This window comes from Mustelus asterias, unplaced genomic scaffold, assembly GCF_964213995.1.
Source record: "Mustelus asterias unplaced genomic scaffold, sMusAst1.hap1.1 HAP1_SCAFFOLD_594, whole genome shotgun sequence".
Classification (NCBI taxonomy): Eukaryota; Metazoa; Chordata; class Chondrichthyes; order Carcharhiniformes; family Triakidae; genus Mustelus; species Mustelus asterias.
In genome coordinates, this window is record NW_027590543.1 from 191,144 (window position 1) to 210,707 (window position 19,564).

Genomic DNA, 19,564 nt, shown 5'->3' on the forward strand with positions numbered 1-19,564 from the left:
CAGTGACACAGAGACAGTGACACTGAGAGAGTGACACAGAGACAGTGACACTGAGAGAGTGACACAGAGACAGTGACACAGAGACAGTGACACAGAGACAGTGACACTGAGAGAGTGACACAGAGACAGTGACACAGAGACAGTGACACTGAGACAGTGACACAGAGACAGTGACACTGAGACAGTGACACAGAGACAGTGACACAGGGACAGTGACACCGAGACAGTGACACAGAGACAGTGACACAGAGACAGTGACACAGAGACAGTGACACAGAGACAGTGACACTGAGACAGTGACACAGAGACAGTGACACAGAGACAGTGACACAGAGACAGTGACACAGAGACAGTGACACTGAGAGAGTGACACCGAGAGAGTGACACAGAGACAGTGACACAGAGACAGTGACACAGAGACAGTGACACAGAGACAGTGACACAGAGACAGTGACAGAGAGACAGTGACACAGAGACAGTGACACAGAGACAGTGACAGAGAGACAGTGACACAGAGACAGTGACACAGAGACAGTGACACTGAGAGAGTGACACCGAGAGAGTGACACAGAGACAGTGACACAGAGACAGTGACACAGAGACAGTGACACTGAGACAGTGACACAGAGACAGTGACACAGAGACAGTGACACAGAGACAGTGACACCGAGACAGTGACACCGAGACAGTGACACAGAGACAGTGACACAGAGACAGTGACACAGAGACAGTGACACAGAGACAGTGACAGAGAGACAGTGACACAGAGACAGCGACACAGAGACAGTGACACAGAGACAGTGACAGAGAGACAGTGACACTGAGACAGTGACACAGAGACAGTGACACCGAGACAGTGACACAGAGACAGTGACACACAGACAGTGACAGAGAGACAGTGACACAGAGACAGTGACAGAGAGACAGTGACACAGAGACAGTGACACCGTGACAGTGACACTGAGAGAGTGACAGAGAGACAGTGACACTGAGAGAGTGACACCGAGAGAGTGACACAGAGACAGTGACACAGAGACAGTGACACCGAGACAGTGACACAGAGACAGTGACACACAGACAGTGACAGAGAGACAGTGACACAGAGACAGTGACAGAGAGACAGTGACACAGAGACAGTGACACAGAGACAGTGACACAGAGACAGTGACAGAGAGACAGTGACACTGAGAGAGTGACACCGAGAGAGTGACACAGAGACAGTGACACAGAGACAGTGACACAGAGACAGTGACACAGAGACAGTGACACTGAGAGAGTGACACAGAGACAGTGACACAGAGACAGTGACACAGAGACAGTGACAGAGAGACAGTGACACTGAGAGAGTGACACAGAGACAGTGACACAGAGACAGTGACACAGAGACAGTGACACAGAGACAGTGACACAGAGACAGTGACACTGAGAGAGTGACACAGAGACAGTGACAGAGATACAGTGACAGAGAGACAGTGACACAGAGAGACAGTGACAGAGAGACAGTGACAGAGACAGTGACACAGAGACAGTGCCACAGAGACAGTGATACAGAAACAGTGACACAGAGACAGTGACAGAGAGACAGTGACACAGAGACAGTGACAGAGAGACAGTGACACAGAGACAATGAGACAGAGACAGTGACAGAGACATCGACACAGAGACAGTGACACAGAGACAGTGACACCGTGACAGTGACAGAGACAGTGACAGAGAGACAGTGACACAGAGACAGCGACACAGAGACAGTGACACAGAGACAGTGACAGAGAGACAGTGACACAGAGACAGTGACACAGAGACAGTGACACAGAGACAGCGACACAGAGAGAGTGACACAGAGACAGCGACACCGTGACAGTGACAGAGAGACAGTGACACAGAGACAGTGACACAGAGACAGTGACAGAGAGACAGTGACACAGAGACAGTGACACAGAGACAGTGACAGAGAGACAGTGACACAGAGACAGTGACACAGAGACAGTGACACTGAGAGAGTGACACCGAGAGAGTGACACAGAGACAGTGACACAGAGACAGTGACACAGAGACAGTGACACAGAGACAGTGACACAGAGACAGTGACACAGAGACAGCGACACAGACAGTGACACAGAGACAGTGATACAGAGACAGTGACAGAGAGACAGTGACACAGAGACAGTGACACAGAGACAGTGACACAGAGACAGTGACACAGAGACAGTGACACCGAGACAGTGACACCGAGACAGTGACACAGAGACAGTGACACAGAGACAGTGACACAGAGACAGTGACACAGAGACAGTGACACAGAGACAGCGACACAGACAGTGACACAGAGACAGTGACACAGAGACAGTGACACAGAGACAGCGACACAGAGACAGTGACACAGAGACAGTGACAGAGAGACAGTGACACTGAGAGAGTGACACAGAGACAGTGACAGAGATACAGTGACAGAGAGACAGTGACACAGAGAGACAGTGACAGAGAGACAGTGACACAGAGACAGTGACAGAGAGACAGTGACACAGAGACAGTGACACCGTGACAGTGACAGAGAGACAGTGACACAGAGACAGTGACACAGAGACAGTGACACAGAGACAGTGACAGAGAGACAGTGACACTGAGAGAGTGACACCGAGAGAGTGACACAGAGACAGTGACACAGAGACAGTGACACAGAGACAGTGACACAGAGACAGTGACACTGAGAGAGTGACACAGAGACAGTGACACAGAGACAGTGACACAGAGACAGTGACAGAGAGACAGTGACACTGAGAGAGTGACACCGAGAGAGTGACACAGAGACAGTGACACAGAGACAGTGACACAGAGACAGTGACACAGAGACAGTGACACTGAGAGAGTGACACAGAGACAGTGACAGAGATACAGTGACAGAGAGACAGTGACACAGAGAGACAGTGACAGAGAGACAGTGACAGAGACAGTGACACAGAGACAGTGCCACAGAGACAGTGATACAGAAACAGTGACACAGAGACAGTGACAGAGAGACAGTGACACAGAGACAGTGACAGAGAGACAGTGACACAGAGACAATGAGACAGAGACAGTGACAGAGACATCGACACAGAGACAGTGACACAGAGACAGTGACACCGTGACAGTGACAGAGACAGTGACAGAGAGACAGTGACACAGAGACAGCGACACAGAGACAGTGACACAGAGACAGTGACAGAGAGACAGTGACACAGAGACAGTGACACAGAGACAGTGACACAGAAACAGCGACACAGAGAGAGTGACACAGAGACAGCGACACCGTGACAGTGACAGAGAGACAGTGACACAGAGACAGTGACACAGAGACAGTGACACAGAGACAGCGACACCGTGACAGTGACAGAGAGACAGTGACACAGAGACAATGACAGAGAGACAGTGACGCAGAGGCAGTGACACAGAGACAGTGACACAGAGACAGTGACACAGAGACAGTGCCACAGAGACAGTGACACACAGACAGTGACAGAGAGACAGTGACACAGAGACAGTGACAGAGAGACAGTGACACAGAGACAGTGACACAGAGACAGTGACACAGAGACAGTGCCACAGAGACAGTGACACACAGACAGTGACAGAGAGACAGTGACACAGAGACAGTGACAAAGATACCATGACACAGAGACAGTGACACCAAGACAGTGACACAGAGCCAGTGACACAGAGACAGTGCCACAGAGACAGTGACACACAGGCAGTGACACACACACAGTGACACAGAGACAGTGACACAGAGACAGTGACAAAGAGACAGCGACACAGAGACAGTGACACAGAGACAGCGACACAGATACAGTGACACCGAGACAGTGACAGAGAGACAGTGATACAGAGACAGTGACACAGAGACAGTGACACAGACAGTGACACAGTGACAGTGACACAGAGACAGTGACACAGAGACAGCGACAAAGAGACAGTGACACCGAGACAGTGACAGAGAGACAGTGACACAGAGACAGTGACACAGGGACAGTGACACAGAGACAGTGACAGAGAGACAGTGACACAGAGACAGTGACACCGAGACAGCGACACAGAGACAGTGACACAGAGACAGTGACAGAGAGACAGCGACACAGAGGCAGTGACACCGAGACAGTGACACAGAGACAGTGACACAGAGACAGCGACACAGAGACAGTGACACAGAGACAGCGATACAGAGACAGTGACACAGAGACAGTGACACAGAGACAGCGACACAGATACAGTGACACTGAGACAGTGACAGAGAGACAGCGACACAGAGGCAGTGACACCGAGACAGTGACACAGAAACAGTGACACAGAGACAGCGACACAGAGACAGTGACACAGAGACAGCGATACAGAGACTGTGACACCAAGACAGCGACACCGAGACAGCGACACAGAGACAGTGACACAGAGACAGTGACAGAGAGACAGCGACACAGAGGCAGTGACACTGAGACAGTGACACAGAAACAGTGACACAGAGACAGTGACACAGAGACAGTGACAGAGAGACAGCGACACAGAGACAGTGACACAGAGACAGCGATACAGAGACTGTGACACCAAGACAGCGACACAGAGACAGTGGCACAGAGAGAGACAGTGACACAGAGGCAGTGATACAGAGACAGTGACACAGAGACAGTGACACAGAGACAGTGACACAGAGACAGCGATACAGAGACTGTGACACAGAGAAAGCGACACAGAGACAGTGACACAGAGACAGTGACACAGAGACAGTGACACAGAGACTGTATTGGAATCTCAGTGCGGGAATCTCTGTTCGGGAATCTCAGTGTGGGAATCTCAGTGTCCAAATCTCAGTGTGTGAAACTCAGTGGGTAATCCCATTGCAGGAATCTCAGTGCGGGAACCTCAGTCCGGGAATCTCAATTTCGGAATCTCAGTGTGTTAATCTTCGGCGGGAATCTCAGTGTCGGAATCCCAGCGTCGGAATCTCAGTGCGGGAATCTCAGTGTCAGAATCTCCATGTGGGATTCTCAGTGCGGGAATCTCAGTGCAGGAATCTCAATGTGGGAATCTCAGTGTTGGAATAACAGTGCGGGAATTGCAGTGTCGGAATCTCAGTGCAGGAATCTCAGTGCAGGAATTTCACTGCGGGAATCTCATTGCGGGAATCTCAGTTTTGGAATCCCAGTGTCAGAATCTCAGTGCGGGAATTGTAGTGTCATGATCTCAGTGCGGGAATCTCAGTGTGTGAATCTCAGTGTCAGAATCTCAATGTGGGATTCTCAGTGCGGGAATCTCAGTGCGGGAATCTCAATGTGGAAATCTCAGTGTTGGAATAACAGTATGGGAATTGCAGTGTTAGAATCTCAGTGCGGTAATCTCAGTGCGGGAATCTCAGTGCAGGAATTTCTGTGCGGGAATCTCTGTGCGTGAATCTCAATGTGGGAATCTCAGTGTTGGAATAACAGTGTGGGAATCTCAGTGTCGGAATCTCAGTGTGGGATCCTCAGTGTCGAAATCACAGTGTAGGAATCACAGTGCAGGAATCTCAGTGTTGGAGTTACAGTGCGGGAATCGCAGTGTGGGAATCTGAGTGCAGGAGTCTCAGTGCAGGAATCTCAGCGTGGGAATCTCAGTGCGAGAATCTCCATGTGGGAATCTCAGTGCGGGTATCATGTTGTGGGAATCTCAGTGTGGGAATCTCAGTGCAGGAATCTCAGTGTTGGAATCTCAGTGTGAGATTCACAGTGTCGGAATCTCAGTGCAGGAATCTCAGTGCAGGAATCTCAGTGCGGGAATTGTATTGTGGGGATCTCAGTGCGGGAATCTCAGTGTGGGAATCTCAGTGCGGAAATATCTGTCTCAGAATCTCAGTGTCAGAATATCAGTGTCAGAATCTCAGTGCAGGAATCTCAGTGTGGGAATCTCAGTGCAGGATTCTCAGTGTTGGAGTTACAGTGCGGGAATCTCCGTGTGGGAATCTCAGTGTGGGAATCTCAGTGCAGGAGTCTCAGTGCAGGAATCTCAGCGTGGGAATCTCAGTGCGAGAATCTCCATGTGGGAATCTCAGTGCGGGTATCATGTTGCGGGAATCTCAGTGTGGGAATCTCAGTGTGGGAATCTCAGTGTTGGAATCTCAGTGTGAGATTCACAGTGTCAGAATCTCAGTGCAGGAATCTCAGTGCAGGAATTTCAGTGCGGGAATCTCAGTGCGGGAATTGTATTGCGGGGATCTCAGTGTGGGAATCTCAGTTTGGAAATGTCAGTGCAGGAACCTCAGTGCGGGAATCTCAGTGTGGAAATCTCTGTCTCGGAATCTCAGTGTCGGAATATCAGTGTCAGCATCTCAGTGCGGGAATCTCAGTATGGGAATCTCAGTGCGGGGATCTCAGTATCGGAATGATAGTGCGGGAATCCCCATGTGGGAATCTCAGGATGTGAATTTCAGTGTCCGAGTCTCAGTTCAGGAATCTCAGTGCGGGAAACCCAGTGGGGGAATCTCATTGTGGGAATCGCAGTGCGGGAATAGCAGTGCGGGAATCTCAGTGCGGGATTCTCAGTGTCAGAATCTCAGTGCAGGTATCTCGGTGCGGGAATCTCAGTGTTGGAATCTCATTGTGGCAATCTCAGTGCGGGTATCTCAGTGCAGGAATCACAGTGCGGGAATCTCAGTGTTGGAATCTCAGTGTGGCAATCTCAGTGCAGGAATCTCAGTGTTGGAGTTACAGTGCGGGAATCTCCGTGTGGGAATCTCAGTGTGGGAATCTCAGTGCAGGAGTCTCAGTGCAGGAATCTCAGCTTGGGGATCTCAGTGCGAGAATCTCCATGTGGGAATCTCAGTGCGGGTATCATGTTGCGGGAATCTCAGTGTGGGAATCTCAGTGTGGGAATCTCAGTGTTGGAATCTCAGTGTGAGATTCATAGTGTCGGCATCTCAGTGCAGGAATCTCAGTACGGGAATCTCTGTCTCGGAATCTCAGTGTCGGAATATCGGTGTCAGAATCTCAGTGCGGGAATCTCAGTGTGGGAATCTCAGTGCGGGAATCTCAGTGTCGGAATCTGAGTGCAGGAATCTCAGTGCGGGAATCTCAGTGTGGAAATGTCAGTGCAGGAACCTCAGTGCGGGAATCTCAGTGCGGAAATCTCTGTCTCGGAATCTCAGTCTCGGAAGATCAGTGTCAGAATCTGAGTGCGGGAATCTCAGTGCGGGAATCTCAGTGTGGGAATCTCAGTGTCGGAATCTCAGTGCAGGAATCTCAGTGCAGGAACCTCAGTGCGTGAATCTCAGTGTCAGAATCTCAGTGCGGGAAACTCAGTCCGGGAATTTCAGTACAGGAATCACAGTGTGGGAATCACAGTGCAGGAATCTCAGTGTTGGAGTTACAGTGCGGGAATATCCATGTGGGAATCTCAGTGTGGCAATTTCAGCATGGGAATCTCAGTGCGGGGATCTCAGTGTGGGATTCACAGTGTCGGAATCTCAGTGCAGGTATCTTGGTGCGGGAATCTCAAAGCGGGAATCTCAGTGCAGGAATATCAGTGTTGGAATCTCAGTACGGCATTCACAGTGTCGGAATCTCAGTGCAGGAATCTCAGTGTGGGAACCTCAGTGCGGGAACCTCAGTGCGGGAATTTCACTGTCGGAATCTCAGTGTTTGAATCTCACTGTGGGAATCTCAGTGCCAGAATCTCAGTTCGGGAATCTCAGTGCGGGAATCTCAGTGTTGAAATAACAATGCGGGATTCTCAGTGTCGGAATCTCCGTGTGGGAGTCTCAGTGTGGGAATCTCAGTGTCATCTCTCAGTTCGGGAACCTCAGTGCGAGAATCTCAGTGGGGGAAATCTCTTTGCGGGAATCTCAGTATGAGAATCTCAGTCCGGGAATCTCAGTGCGGTAACCACAGTGTGGGGATCCCAGTGTCGGAATGTCAGTGTGGGAATGTCAGTGTGGGAATTGCAGTGAGGGAATGTCAGTGCGGGGATCTCACTCCAGGAATCTCAGTGCGGGAATCACAGTGCGGGAATCTCAGTGCGGGAATCTCAGTATCGGAATCTCAGTGTGGGAATCTCAGTGCGGGAATCACAGTGCGGGAATCTCAGTGTCGGAATGTCAGTGCGGGAATCTCAGTGCGGGAATCGCAGTGTCGGACTCTCAGTCCGGGAATCTCAGTGCGGTAACCTCAGTGTGGGGATCTCAGTGTCGGAATGTCAGTGCGGGAATCTCAGTGTGGGAATCGCAGTGTGGGAATCTCAGTCTCGAATCTCAGTGTGGGATTCTCAGTGTGGGAATCTCATTACGGGAATCTCACTCCAGGAATCTCAGTGCAGGAATCTCAGTGCGGGAATCTCAGTGCGGGAATCTCATTGCGGGAATCTCACTCCAGGAATCTCAGTGCGGGAATCACAGTGCGGGAATCTCAGTGCGGGAATCTCAGTATCGGAATCTCAGTGTGGGAATCTCAGTATGTGCATCGCAGTGTTGGACTCTCAGTTCAGGAATCTCAGTGCGCTAATCTCAGTGTCAGAATGTCAGTGCGAGAATCTCAGTCCGGGAATCTCAGTGCGGGAATCTCAGTGCATGAATCTCAGTGCGGGAATTTCACTGTCGGAATCTCAGTGTTTGAATCTCACTGTGGGAATCTCAGTGCCAGAATCTCAGTTCGGGAATCTCAGTGTGGGAATCTCAATGTTGAAATAACAATGCGGGATTCTCAGTGTCGGAATCTCCGTGTGGGAATCTCAGTGTGGGAATCTCAGTGTCATCTCTCAGTTCGGGAACCTCAGTGCGGGAATCTCAGTGGGGGAAATCTCTTTGCGGGAATCTCAGTATGAGAATCTCAGTGCGGGAATCTCAGTGCGGTAACCGCAGTGTGGGGATCTCAGTGTCGGAATGTCAGTGTGGGAATCTCAGTGTGGGAATTGCAGTGAGGGAATGTCAGTGCGGGGATCTCACTGTCGGAATGTCAGTGCGAGAATCTCAGTGCGGGAATCGCAGTGTGGGAATCTCAGTCTCGAATCTCAGTGTGGGATTCTCAGTGTGGGAATCTCATTGCGGGAATCTCACTCCAGGAATCTCAGTGCAGGAATCTCAGTGCGGGAATCTCAGTGTGGGGATCTCAGTGTCGGAATGTCAGTGCGGGAATCTCAGTGCGGGAATCGCAGTGTGGGAATCTCAGTCTCGAATCTCAGTGTGGGATTCTCAGTGTGGGAATCTCATTGCGGGAATTTCACTCCAGGAATCTCAGTGCTGGAATCTCAGTGCGGGAATCTCAGTGCGGGAATCTCATTGCGGGAATCTCACTCCAGGAATTTCAGTGCTGGAATCACAGTGCGGGAATCTCAGTGCGGGAATCTCAGTATCGGAATCTCAGTGTGGGAATCTCAGTATGTGCATCGCAGTGTCGGACTCTCAGTTCGGGAATCTCAGTGCGCTAATCTCAGTGTCAGAATGTCAGTGCGAGAATCTCAGTCCGGGAATCTCAGTGCGAGAATCTCAGTCCAGGAATCTCAGTGCGGGAATCTCAGTGCGGGAATTTCAGTGCGGGAATCTCAGTGTGGGAATCTCAGGGTGGGAATCTCAGTGCGAGAATCTCAGTCCAGGAATCTCAGTGCGGGAATCTCAGTGCGGGAATCTCAGTGCATGAATCTCAGTGTCGGAATCTCAGTGTGGGAATCTCAGTGCGGGAATCTCAGTGCGGGAATCTCAGTGCGGGAATCTCAGTTTCGGAATCTCAGTGCGGAACACTCAGTGTGGGAATCTCAGTGTGGGAATCTCAGTGTGGGAATCTCAGTGTGGGAATCAAAGTGCAGGAATCTCAGTGCTGGAATCTCATTGTCGGAATCTCAGTGCAGGAATTTCAGTGCAGGAATCTCAGTGTGGGAATCTCAGTGTGGGAATCTCAGTGCGGGAATCTCAGTGTTGGAATCTCAGTGCGGGAATCTCAGTGCGGCAATCACAGTGCAGGAATCTCAGGGCGGGATTCTCAGTGTGGGAATCTCTGTGTGGGAATCTCAGTGCGGGAATTTCAGTGTCGGAATCTCAGTGTGGGAATCTCAGTGTCGGATTCTCAGTGTTGGCTTCTCAGTGTGGAAATCTCAGTGCGGGAATCACAGTGTTGGAATAACAGTGCGGGATTCACAGTGTCGAAATCTCAGTGGGGGAATCTGAGTGCGAGAATCTCAGTCCGGGAATCTCAGTGCGCGAATCTCAGTGTGCGAATCTCAGTGCGGGAATCTCAGTGTCGGAATCTCAGTGTGGGAATCTCAGTGCAGGAATCTCAGTGCGGGAATCACAGTGCGGAAATCTCAGTACCTGAATCTCAGTGTCGGAATCTCAGTATGGGAATCTGAGTGCGGGAATCTCAGTGCGGGAATCTCAGTGCGGGAATCTCAGTGCGGGAATTTCAGTGCGGGAATCTCAGTGCGGGAATCTCAGTGCGGGAATCTCAGTGCGGGAATCTCAGTGTCGGAATCTCAGTGCGGGAATCTCAGTGCGGGAATCTCAGTGTCGGAATCTCAGTGTGGGAATCTCAGTGCAGGAATCTCGGGGCGGGATTCTCAGTGCGGGAATCACAGTGCAGGAATCTCAGTGCGGGATTCTCAGTGCGGGAATCTCAGTGCAGGAATCTCAGTATCGGAATCTCAGTGCGGGAATCACAGTGCGGGAATCACAGTGTTGGAATAACAGTGCGGGATTCGCAGTGTCGACATCTCAGTGTTTGAATCTCACTGTGGGAATCTCAGTGCCAGAATCTCAGTTTGGGAATCTCAGTGCGGGAATCTCAGTGTTGAAAGAACAATGCGGGATTCTCAGTGTCGGAATCTCCGTGTGGGAATCTCAGTGTGGGAATCTCAGTGTCATCTCTCAGTTCGGGAACCTCAGTGCGGGAATCACAGTGCGGGAATCACAGTGTTGGAATAACAGTGCGGGATTCGCAGTGTCGAAATCTCAGTGTTTGAATCTCACTGTGGGAATCTCAGTGCCAGAATCTCAGTTTGGGAATCTCAGTGCGGGAATCTCAGTGTTGAAATAACAATGCGGGATTCTCAGTGTCGGAATCTCAGTGTTGGAATCCCAGTGTGGGAATCTCAGTGCAGGAATCTCAGTGCGGGAATCTCAGTGTCGGTATCTCAGTGCGGGAACCTCAGTGCGGGAATTTCACTACAGGAATCTCAGTGCGGGAATCTCAGTGCGGGAATCTCAGTCCGGGAATCTTAGCACAGCAATCGCAGTGCGGGAATCTCAGTGTGGGAATCTCAGTGTGGGAATCTCAGTGCGTGAATCTCAGTGTAGGAACCACAGTATGGGAACCTCAGTGTCAGAATCTCAGTGCGGGATTCTCAGTGCGGGAATCTCAGTGCATGAATCTCAGTGCGGGAATTTCACTGTCGGAATCTCAGTGTTTGAATCTCACTGTGGGAATCTCAGTGCCAGAATCTCAGTTCGGGAATCTCAGTGCGGGAATCTCAGTGTTGAAATAACAATGCGGGATTCTCAGTGTTGGAATCTCCGTGTGGGAATCTCAGTGTGGGAATCTCAGTGTCATCTCTCAGTTCAGGAACCTCAGTGCGGGAATCTCAGTGGGGGAAATCTCTTTGCGGGAATCTCAGTATGAGAATCTCAGTCCGGGAATCTCAGTGCGGTAACCGCAGTGTGGGGATCTCAGTGTCGGAATGTCAGTGTGGGAATCTCAGTGTGGGAATTGCAGTGAGGGAATGTCAGTGCGGGGATCTCACTGTCGGAATGTCAGTGCGAGAATCTCAGTGCGGGAATCGCAGTGTGGGAATCTCAGTCTCGAATCTCAGTGTGGGATTCTCAGTGTGGGAATCTCATTGCGGGAATCTCACTCCAGGAATCTCAGTGCAGGAATCTCAGTGCGGGAATCTCAGTGCGGGAATCTCATTGCGGGAATCTCACTCCAGGAATCTCAGTGCGGGAATCTCAGTGCGGGAATTTCAGTGCGGGAATCTCAGTGTGGGAATCTCAGTGCATGAATCTCAGTGTCGGAATCTCAGTGCGGGAATCACAGTGCAGGAATCTCAGGGCGGGATTCTCAGTGCGGGAATCTCAGTGCGGGAATCTCAGTGTCGGAATCTCAGTGCGGGAATCTCAGTGCGGGAATCACAGTGCGGGAATCACAGTGTTGGAATAACAGTGCGGGATTCGCAGTGTCGAAATCTCAGTGTGCGAATCTCAGTCCAGGAATCTCAGTGCGGGAAACTCAGTGTGGGAATTTCAGTGCGGGAATCTCAGTGTCGGAATCTCAGTGCGAGAATCTCAGTGCGGGAACCTCAGTGTCGCAATCTCAGTGCGGGAATCTCAGTGTTGGAATCTCAGTGCAGGAACCTCAGTGTCGGAATCTCAGTGCGGGAATCTCAGTGCGGGAATCTCAGTGTTGGAATCTCAGTGCAGGAACCTCAGTGTCGGAATCTCAGTGCGGGAATCTCAGTGCGGGAAACACAGTGCAGGGATCTCAGTGCGGGAATCTCAGTGTGGGAATCTCAGTGCGGGAATCTCAGTGCGGGAATCTCAGTGCGGGAATTTCAGTGTTGGAATCTCAGTGTGGTAATCTCAGTGACGGATTCTCAGTGTTGGAATCTCACTGTGGGAATCTCAGTGCGGGAATCTCAGTGTTGAAACAACAATGCAGGATTCTCAGTGTCGGCATCTCCGTGTGGGAATCTCAGTGTGGGAATCTCAGTGTCGTCTCTCAGTTCGGGAATCTCAGTGCGGGAATCTCAGTGCGGCAATCTTAGTATGAGAATAACAGTGTCGGAATCTCAGTTTCAGGGTCTAAGTGTCAGTTTTAAACCAGGCACCAAGATTCCAAATCCTCTGGGACAGTTTCTGACAGGAGGGATCGAGTGGCTGGCTGGCCAGGTTTGATTGGAGGGTTCGGGTTAGTTCAGTCAGGGCTGGATGTTGGACAAACCGCCTGATAAGAAAGTGAGGACAGGAGGGTGGACCCACACATTGAGCAAATTGAAGCAGCATTCTTAGAATCATTAACCCTTATTGTGCAAAAGGAGGCCATTTGGCCCATTGAGCCGGCACCGACTCTCTGAAAGAGCATGCTACAGCGCCAAGGACCTGGGTTTGATTCCCGCCTTGGGTCACTGTCTGTGCGGAGTTTGCACGTTCTCCCCGTGTCTGCGTGGGTTCCCTCCGGGTGCTCTGGTTTCCTCCCACAGTCCAAAAGTAGTGCAGGCTAGTAGGATTGGCCATGCTAAATTGCCCTTTAGTGTCCAAAGATGTGTAGGTTAGGGGGATTGGCCATGCTAAATTGTCCCTTAATGCCCAGGGATGTGTGTGTTGGTGGGATTAGTGGGGTAAATATAGGGATTACGGGGATAGGGTCTGGGTGGGATTCTCTGTTGGATATTGTGTGCAGTCTCCTTCTACACTGCATGGAATCTCTGATTCTAGACCTATGAATTGAATGTAAATTCCAGCAGTTGGGATTTGAACCCATCGCGCTGGACATCCGGTGGCTAATGGAGTGACATTGTCACCTGGCTGTTTGAATCTGGACTCAGGCTGGTTTCATTCCGGGGGTTCTTTACCTGAATAAGTGATTCCTGGAAACAGATTGGCTGGCTCTGCCTCCTGTTTGATGTGGAGATAGTCTGTGTGGAGGAGGTCCAGTGTGGGATCCACCTGCTCCAGGGTGTTGTAGTGACACTGGGACTTCAGGTTGTACAGCTCCTCCGAGCTAACGGGCAGCAACGTCTGAAAAGATTCCGAGCTAAAGCCGGACTCATCATAACCCGAAGGGGGGACACACTGAGAGGGGTCCACAATGTTGCCTGGGGACAAACACAAACGGTCAGTCACTCAGAGTAGCCATCTCCACTGCGAACCAACATGCAGAACACAACTCACTGAACTGGCCTGAGGGTCAGCAAGAAAGTGGTTCACTTGGTCAGGTTAAGGGTCAGAAAAGGTGTGAGCAGAAACAGGAAAGGTGTGAACAGGAACAGGAAAGGCATCAACAGGAAGAGGAAAGGCATAAACAGGAACAGGAAAGTGTAAACACGAACAGGAAAGGTGTAAACAGGAACAGGAAAGGTGTAAACAGGAACAGGAAAGGTGTAAACAGGAACAAGAAAGCTCCTCCAAGACCGCATTAGGGAACTGGAGCTGGAGTTGGATGAGCTTAGGATCATTAGGGAGGCAGAGAAGGCCATAGACACAAGCTTCAGGGATATAATTACACCAGGGAATGAAAATAGATGGGCGACAGTGAGAGGGGCTGGGAGGAAGCAGTTGGTGTAGGGATCCCCTGTGTTCGTTCCCCTTAGCAACAAGTATTCCGCTTTGGATACAGGTGAGGGGGACGACCTACCAATGGTAAGCCACAGTGACCAGATCTCCAGCACTGAGTCCGTCCCTGTGGCTCAGAAGAGTGAGGGGGAGAGCAGTAGAGCTATAGTTATTGGGGACTCATTTGTTAGAGGGATAGATAGGAGGTTCTGTGGCAACAAGAGAGACTCACGGATGGTATGTTGCCTCCCGGATGCCAGGGTCCGTGACGTCTCGGACCGTGCCTTCAGGATTCTAAAGGGGGAGGGGGAACAGTCACAAGTCATCCTTGATAGGTATGTCCCTGTCAGGCAGGGAGGAAATGGCCGAGTGAGGGAACCATGGTTCACAAAAGAGGTTGAATGTCTTGTCAAGAGGAAGAAGGAAGCGTATGTAAGGATGAGAAAGCAAGGTTCAGTTGGCTCGATGGAGGGTTACAAGTTAGCAAGAAATTAGCTGAAAAAGGGGCTTAGGAGAGCTAGGAGGGGGCATGAGAAGTCCTTGGCGGGTCGGATCAAGGAAAACCCCAAGGCTTTTTACTCTTAAGTGAGGAATAAAAGAATGACCAGGGTGAGGTTGGGGCCGGTCAAGGACGGCAGTGGGAATTTATGCATGGAGTCAGAAGAGATAGGAGAGACGATGAATGAATACTTTTCTTCGGTGTTCACCAAGGAGAGGGGCCATGTTTTTGAGGAAGAGAGGGTGTCACAGGCTGATAGGCAGGAGGAAGTGGATGTTCGGAGGGAAGATGTACTAGCAATTTTGAATAAACTGAAGGTTGATAAGTCCCCTGGGCCTGATGAAACATACCCTAGGATTCTTTGGGAAGCAAGGGATGAGATTGCAGAGCCTTTGGCTTTGATCTTTGGGTCCTCGCTGTCCACGGGGGCGGTGCCAGAGGACTGGAGAGTGGCGAATGTTGTTCCTTTGTTTAAGAAAGGGAATAGAAATGACCCTGGTAATTATAGGCAGGTTAGTCTTACTTCGGTGGTCGGTAAGTTGATGGAAAAGGTTCTTAGGGATAGGATTTATGACCATTTAGAAAGATGCAGCTTAATCCGGGATAGTCAGCATGGATTTGTGAAGGGCAAGTCTTGCCTCACAAATTTGATAGAATTTTTTGAGGAGGTAACTAAGTGTGTTAAGAACATAAGAACATAAGAAATAGGAGCAGGAGTAGGCCATCTAGCCCCTCGAGCCTGCCCCGCCATTCAATAAGATCATGGCTGATCTGAAGTGGATCAGTTCCACTTATCCGCCTGATCCCTATAACCCCTAATTCCCTTACCGATCAGGAATCCATCTATCCATGATTTAAACATATTCAATGAGGTAGCCTCCACCACTTCAGTGGGCAGAGAATTCCAGAGATTCACCACCCTCTGAGAGAAGAAGTTCCTCCTCAACTCTGTCCTAAACTGACCCCCCTTTATTTTGATGCTGTGCCCTCTAGTTCTAGTTTCCTTTCTAAGTGGAAAGAATTTCTCCACCTCGACCCTATCCAGCCCCTTCATTATCTTATAGGTCTCTATAAGATCCCCCCTCAGCCTTCTAAATTCCAATGAATACAAACCCAATCTACTCAGTCTCTCCTCATAATCAACACCCCTCATCTCTGGTATCAACCTGGTGAACCTTCTCTGCACTCCCTCCAAGGCCAATATATCCTTCCGCAAATAAGGGGACTAATACTGCACACAGTATTCCTGCTGCGGCATCACCAATGCCCTGTACAGAGGCAGCAAGACATCTCTGCTTTTATATTCTATCCCCCTTGCGATATAGGCCAACATCCCATTGGCCTTCTTGATCACCAGTTGCACCTGCAGACTGGGGTTTTTGCGCCTCATACACAAGGACCCCCAGGTCCCTCTGCACAGCAGCATGTTGTGGGACTAAAGAAGGAAATTAGGAGAGCCAGAAGGGGTCACGAGAAGGCCCTGGCAGGTAGGATTAAGGAGAACCCTAAGGCGTTCTATAAATATGTGAAGAGTAAAAGGATGAGACGTGACAGAATAGGGCCTATAAAAGGTGAAGGCGGGAAAGTCTGTACGGAACCAGTAGAAATGGCAGAGGTGCTCAATGAGTATTTTGCCTCGGTTTTCACAGAGGAGAAGGACCTGGGTGGATGTACTGCGGGTGTGCGGTGGACTGAAAGGATTGAGTATGTGGACTTTAAGAAAGAGGTTGTGCTGGAATCTTTGAATGGCATCAAGATAGATAAGTCGCCGGGTCCGGATGGGATGTACCCCAGGTTACTGTGGGAGGCGAGGGAAGAGATTGCAGAGCCTCTGGCGATGATCTTTGCGTCGTCGATGGAGATGGGAGAGGTGCCGGAGGATTGGAGGATTGCGGATGTGGTTCCTATTTTCAAGAAGGGGAATAGGGATAGCCCAGGAAATTACCGACCGGTGAGTCTAACCTCAGTGGTTGGTAAGCTGATGGAGAAGATCCTGAGGGACAGGATATATGAGCATTTAGAGAGGTTCAGTATGCTCAAGAATACTCAGCATGGCTTTGTCAAGGGCAAATCGTGCCTTACGAGTCTGGTGGAGTTCTTCGAAAATGTGACTAAACACATTGATGAAGGGAAGGCGGTAGATGTGGTTCATATGGATTTTAGCAAGGCGTTCGATAAGGTCCCCCATGCAAGGCTTCTAGAAAAAATGAGAGGGCATGGGGTCCAAGGGGCTGCTGCCCAGTGAATCCAGAACTGGCTTGCCCAAAGGAGGCAGAGAGTGGGTATAGATGGGTCTTTTTCTAAATGGAGGTCGGTCACCAGTGGTGTGCCCCAGGGATCTGTTCTAGGACCCTTGCTGTTTGTCATTTTCATAAATGACCTGGATGAGGAAGTGGAGGGATGGGTTGGTAAGTTTGCCGACGACACGAAGGTTGGTGGGGTTGTGGATAGTCTGGAGGGATGTCAGAAGTTACAGAGGGACATAGATAGGATGCAAGACTGGGCGGAGAAGTGGCAGATGGACTTCAACCCAGATAAATGCCTCGTGGTCCATTTTGGTAGGTCAAATGGGATGAAGGAGTACAATATAAAGGGAAAGACTCTTAGTACTGTAGAGGATCAGAAGGACCTTGGGATCCGAGTCCATAGGACTCTGAAATCGGCCCCGCAGGTGGAGGAGGTGGTTAAGAAGGCGTGTGGTGTGCTGGCCTTTATCAATCGAGGGATTGAGTTTAGGAGTCCGGGGTTAATGATGCAGCTATATAAGACCCTCGTCAGACCCCACTTGGAGTACTGTGCTCAGTTCTGGTTGCCTCACTATAGGAGTAACATTAGCCGCAAGTCGTGCCTCACAAATTTGATTGAATTTTTTGAGGAGGTAACTAAGTGTGTTGATGAAGGTAGTGCAGTTGATGTCATATATATGGATTTTAGTAAGGCGTTTGATAAAGTCCCCCATGCTTGGCTTATGAAGAAAGTAAGGATGTGTGGGATAGAGGGAAGTTTGGCCGATTGGATAGGTAACTGGCTATCTAACAAAAGACAGAGGGTGGTGGTGGATGGAAAATTTTCGGACTGGAAACCGGTTACCAGCGGAGTGCCACAGGGATCAGTGCTTGGTCCTCTGCTGTTTGTAATTTTTATAAATGACTTGGAGGAGGGGGCTGAAGGGTGGATCAGTAAATTTGCTGATGACACCAAAATTGGAGGAGTTGTGGATGAGGTGGAGGGCTGTTGTAGGCTGCAAAGAGATATAGATAGGATGCAGAGCTGGGCTGAAAAATGGCAAATGGAGTTTAACCCTGATAAATGCGAGGTGATTCATTTTGGTAGAACAAATTTGAATGTGGATTACAGGGTCAAAGCTAGGGTTCTGAAGACTGTGGAGGAACAGAGAGATCTTGGGGTTCATATCCACAGATCTCTGAAGGTTGCCACTCAAGTGGATAGAGCCGTGAAGAAGGCCTATAGCGTGTTGGCATTCATTAACAGGGGGTTTGAGTTTAAGAGCCGTGGGGTTATGCTGCAACTGTACAGGACCTTGGTGAGACCACATTTGGAATATTGCGTGCAGTTCTGGTCACCTCACTATAAGAAGGATGTGGAGACACTGGAACGAGTGCAAAGGAGATTTACCAGGATGCTGCCTGGTTTGGAGGGTAGGTCTTATGAGGAAAGGTTGAGGGAACTTGGGCTTTTCTCTTTGGAGCGGAAGAGATTGAGAGGAGACTTTTGAGAGGTTTATAAGATGATGAATGGGATAGATAGAGTGAACATTCAAACACTATTTCCTCGGGTGAATGGAGCAGTAATTAGCGGGCATAACTGTAGGGTTCATGGTGGGAGATATAGGAAGGATGTCCGAGCTAGGTTTTTTACTCCGAGAGTGGTTGGGGTGTGGAATGGACTGCCTGCAGGGATAGTGGAGTCAGAAACTTTAGGAATATTTAAGAAGCTATTGGATAGGCACATGGAGTACTTCGGGATGATAGGGAGGAAATAGCTTGATCTGGGTTTCAGACAAAGCTCGGCACAACATCGTGGGCCAAAGGGCCTGTTCTGTGCTCTACTGTTCTATGTTCTATGTTCTTAAGAAAGTTGTGAAGCTTAATAGGAAAGGTGTGAACAGGAACAGGAAAGGAGTGAACAGGAACTGGAAAGGTGTAAACAGCAACAGGAAAGGTGTGAACAGGAACAGGAAAGATGTGAACAGGAACAGGAAAGGTGTAAACAGGAACAGGAAAGGTGCGAACAGGAACAGGAAAGGTGTAAACAGCAACAGGAAAGATGTAAACAGCAACAGGAAAGATGTAAACAGCAACAGGAAAGGTGTGAACAGGAACAGGAAAGATGTAAACAGCAACAGGAAAGGTGTGAACAGGAACAGGAAAGATGTAAACAGGAACAGGAAAGGTGTAAACAGGAACAGGAAAGATGTGAACAGGAACAGGAAAGGTGTAAACAGGAACAGGAAATCTGTGAACATGAACAGGAAAGGTGTGAACAGGAACAGGAAAGGTGTAAACAGGAACAGGGAAGGTGTGAACAGGAACAGGAAAGGTGTAAACAGGAACAGGAAACGTGTGAACAGGAGCAGGAAAGGTGTAAACAGGAACAGGAAACGTGTGAACAGGAGCAGGATAGGTATGAACAGGAACTGGAAAGGTGTGAACAGGAACTGGAATGTTGTAAACAGGAACTGGAAAGGTGTAAACAGGAACACGAAAGGTGTGAACAGGAACAGGAAAGGTGTGAACAGGAACAGGAAAGGTGTGAACAGGAATTGGAAAACTGTGAACAGGAACAGGAAATGTGTG

General features: G+C 49.8%; 1 protein-coding gene across 2 annotated transcripts in view; it reads right to left on the bottom strand.

The window, feature by feature from the left end:
• Nucleotides 1-19,564, bottom strand: part of LOC144487103 (protein c-ets-1-B-like) — an 89,108-nt gene that overhangs the window by 15,586 nt on the left and 53,958 nt on the right. Inside the window, exon 5 of one of the 2 annotated variants that reach the window (XM_078205165.1) lies at nt 13,549-13,791. The exons of the other annotated variant lie outside the window; for it this stretch is intronic. Coding sequence (XP_078061291.1) covers nt 13,549-13,791 — 243 coding nt within the window. The remainder of the gene's footprint in view (nt 1-13,548; nt 13,792-19,564) is intronic. 2 annotated transcript variants of the gene reach the window in all.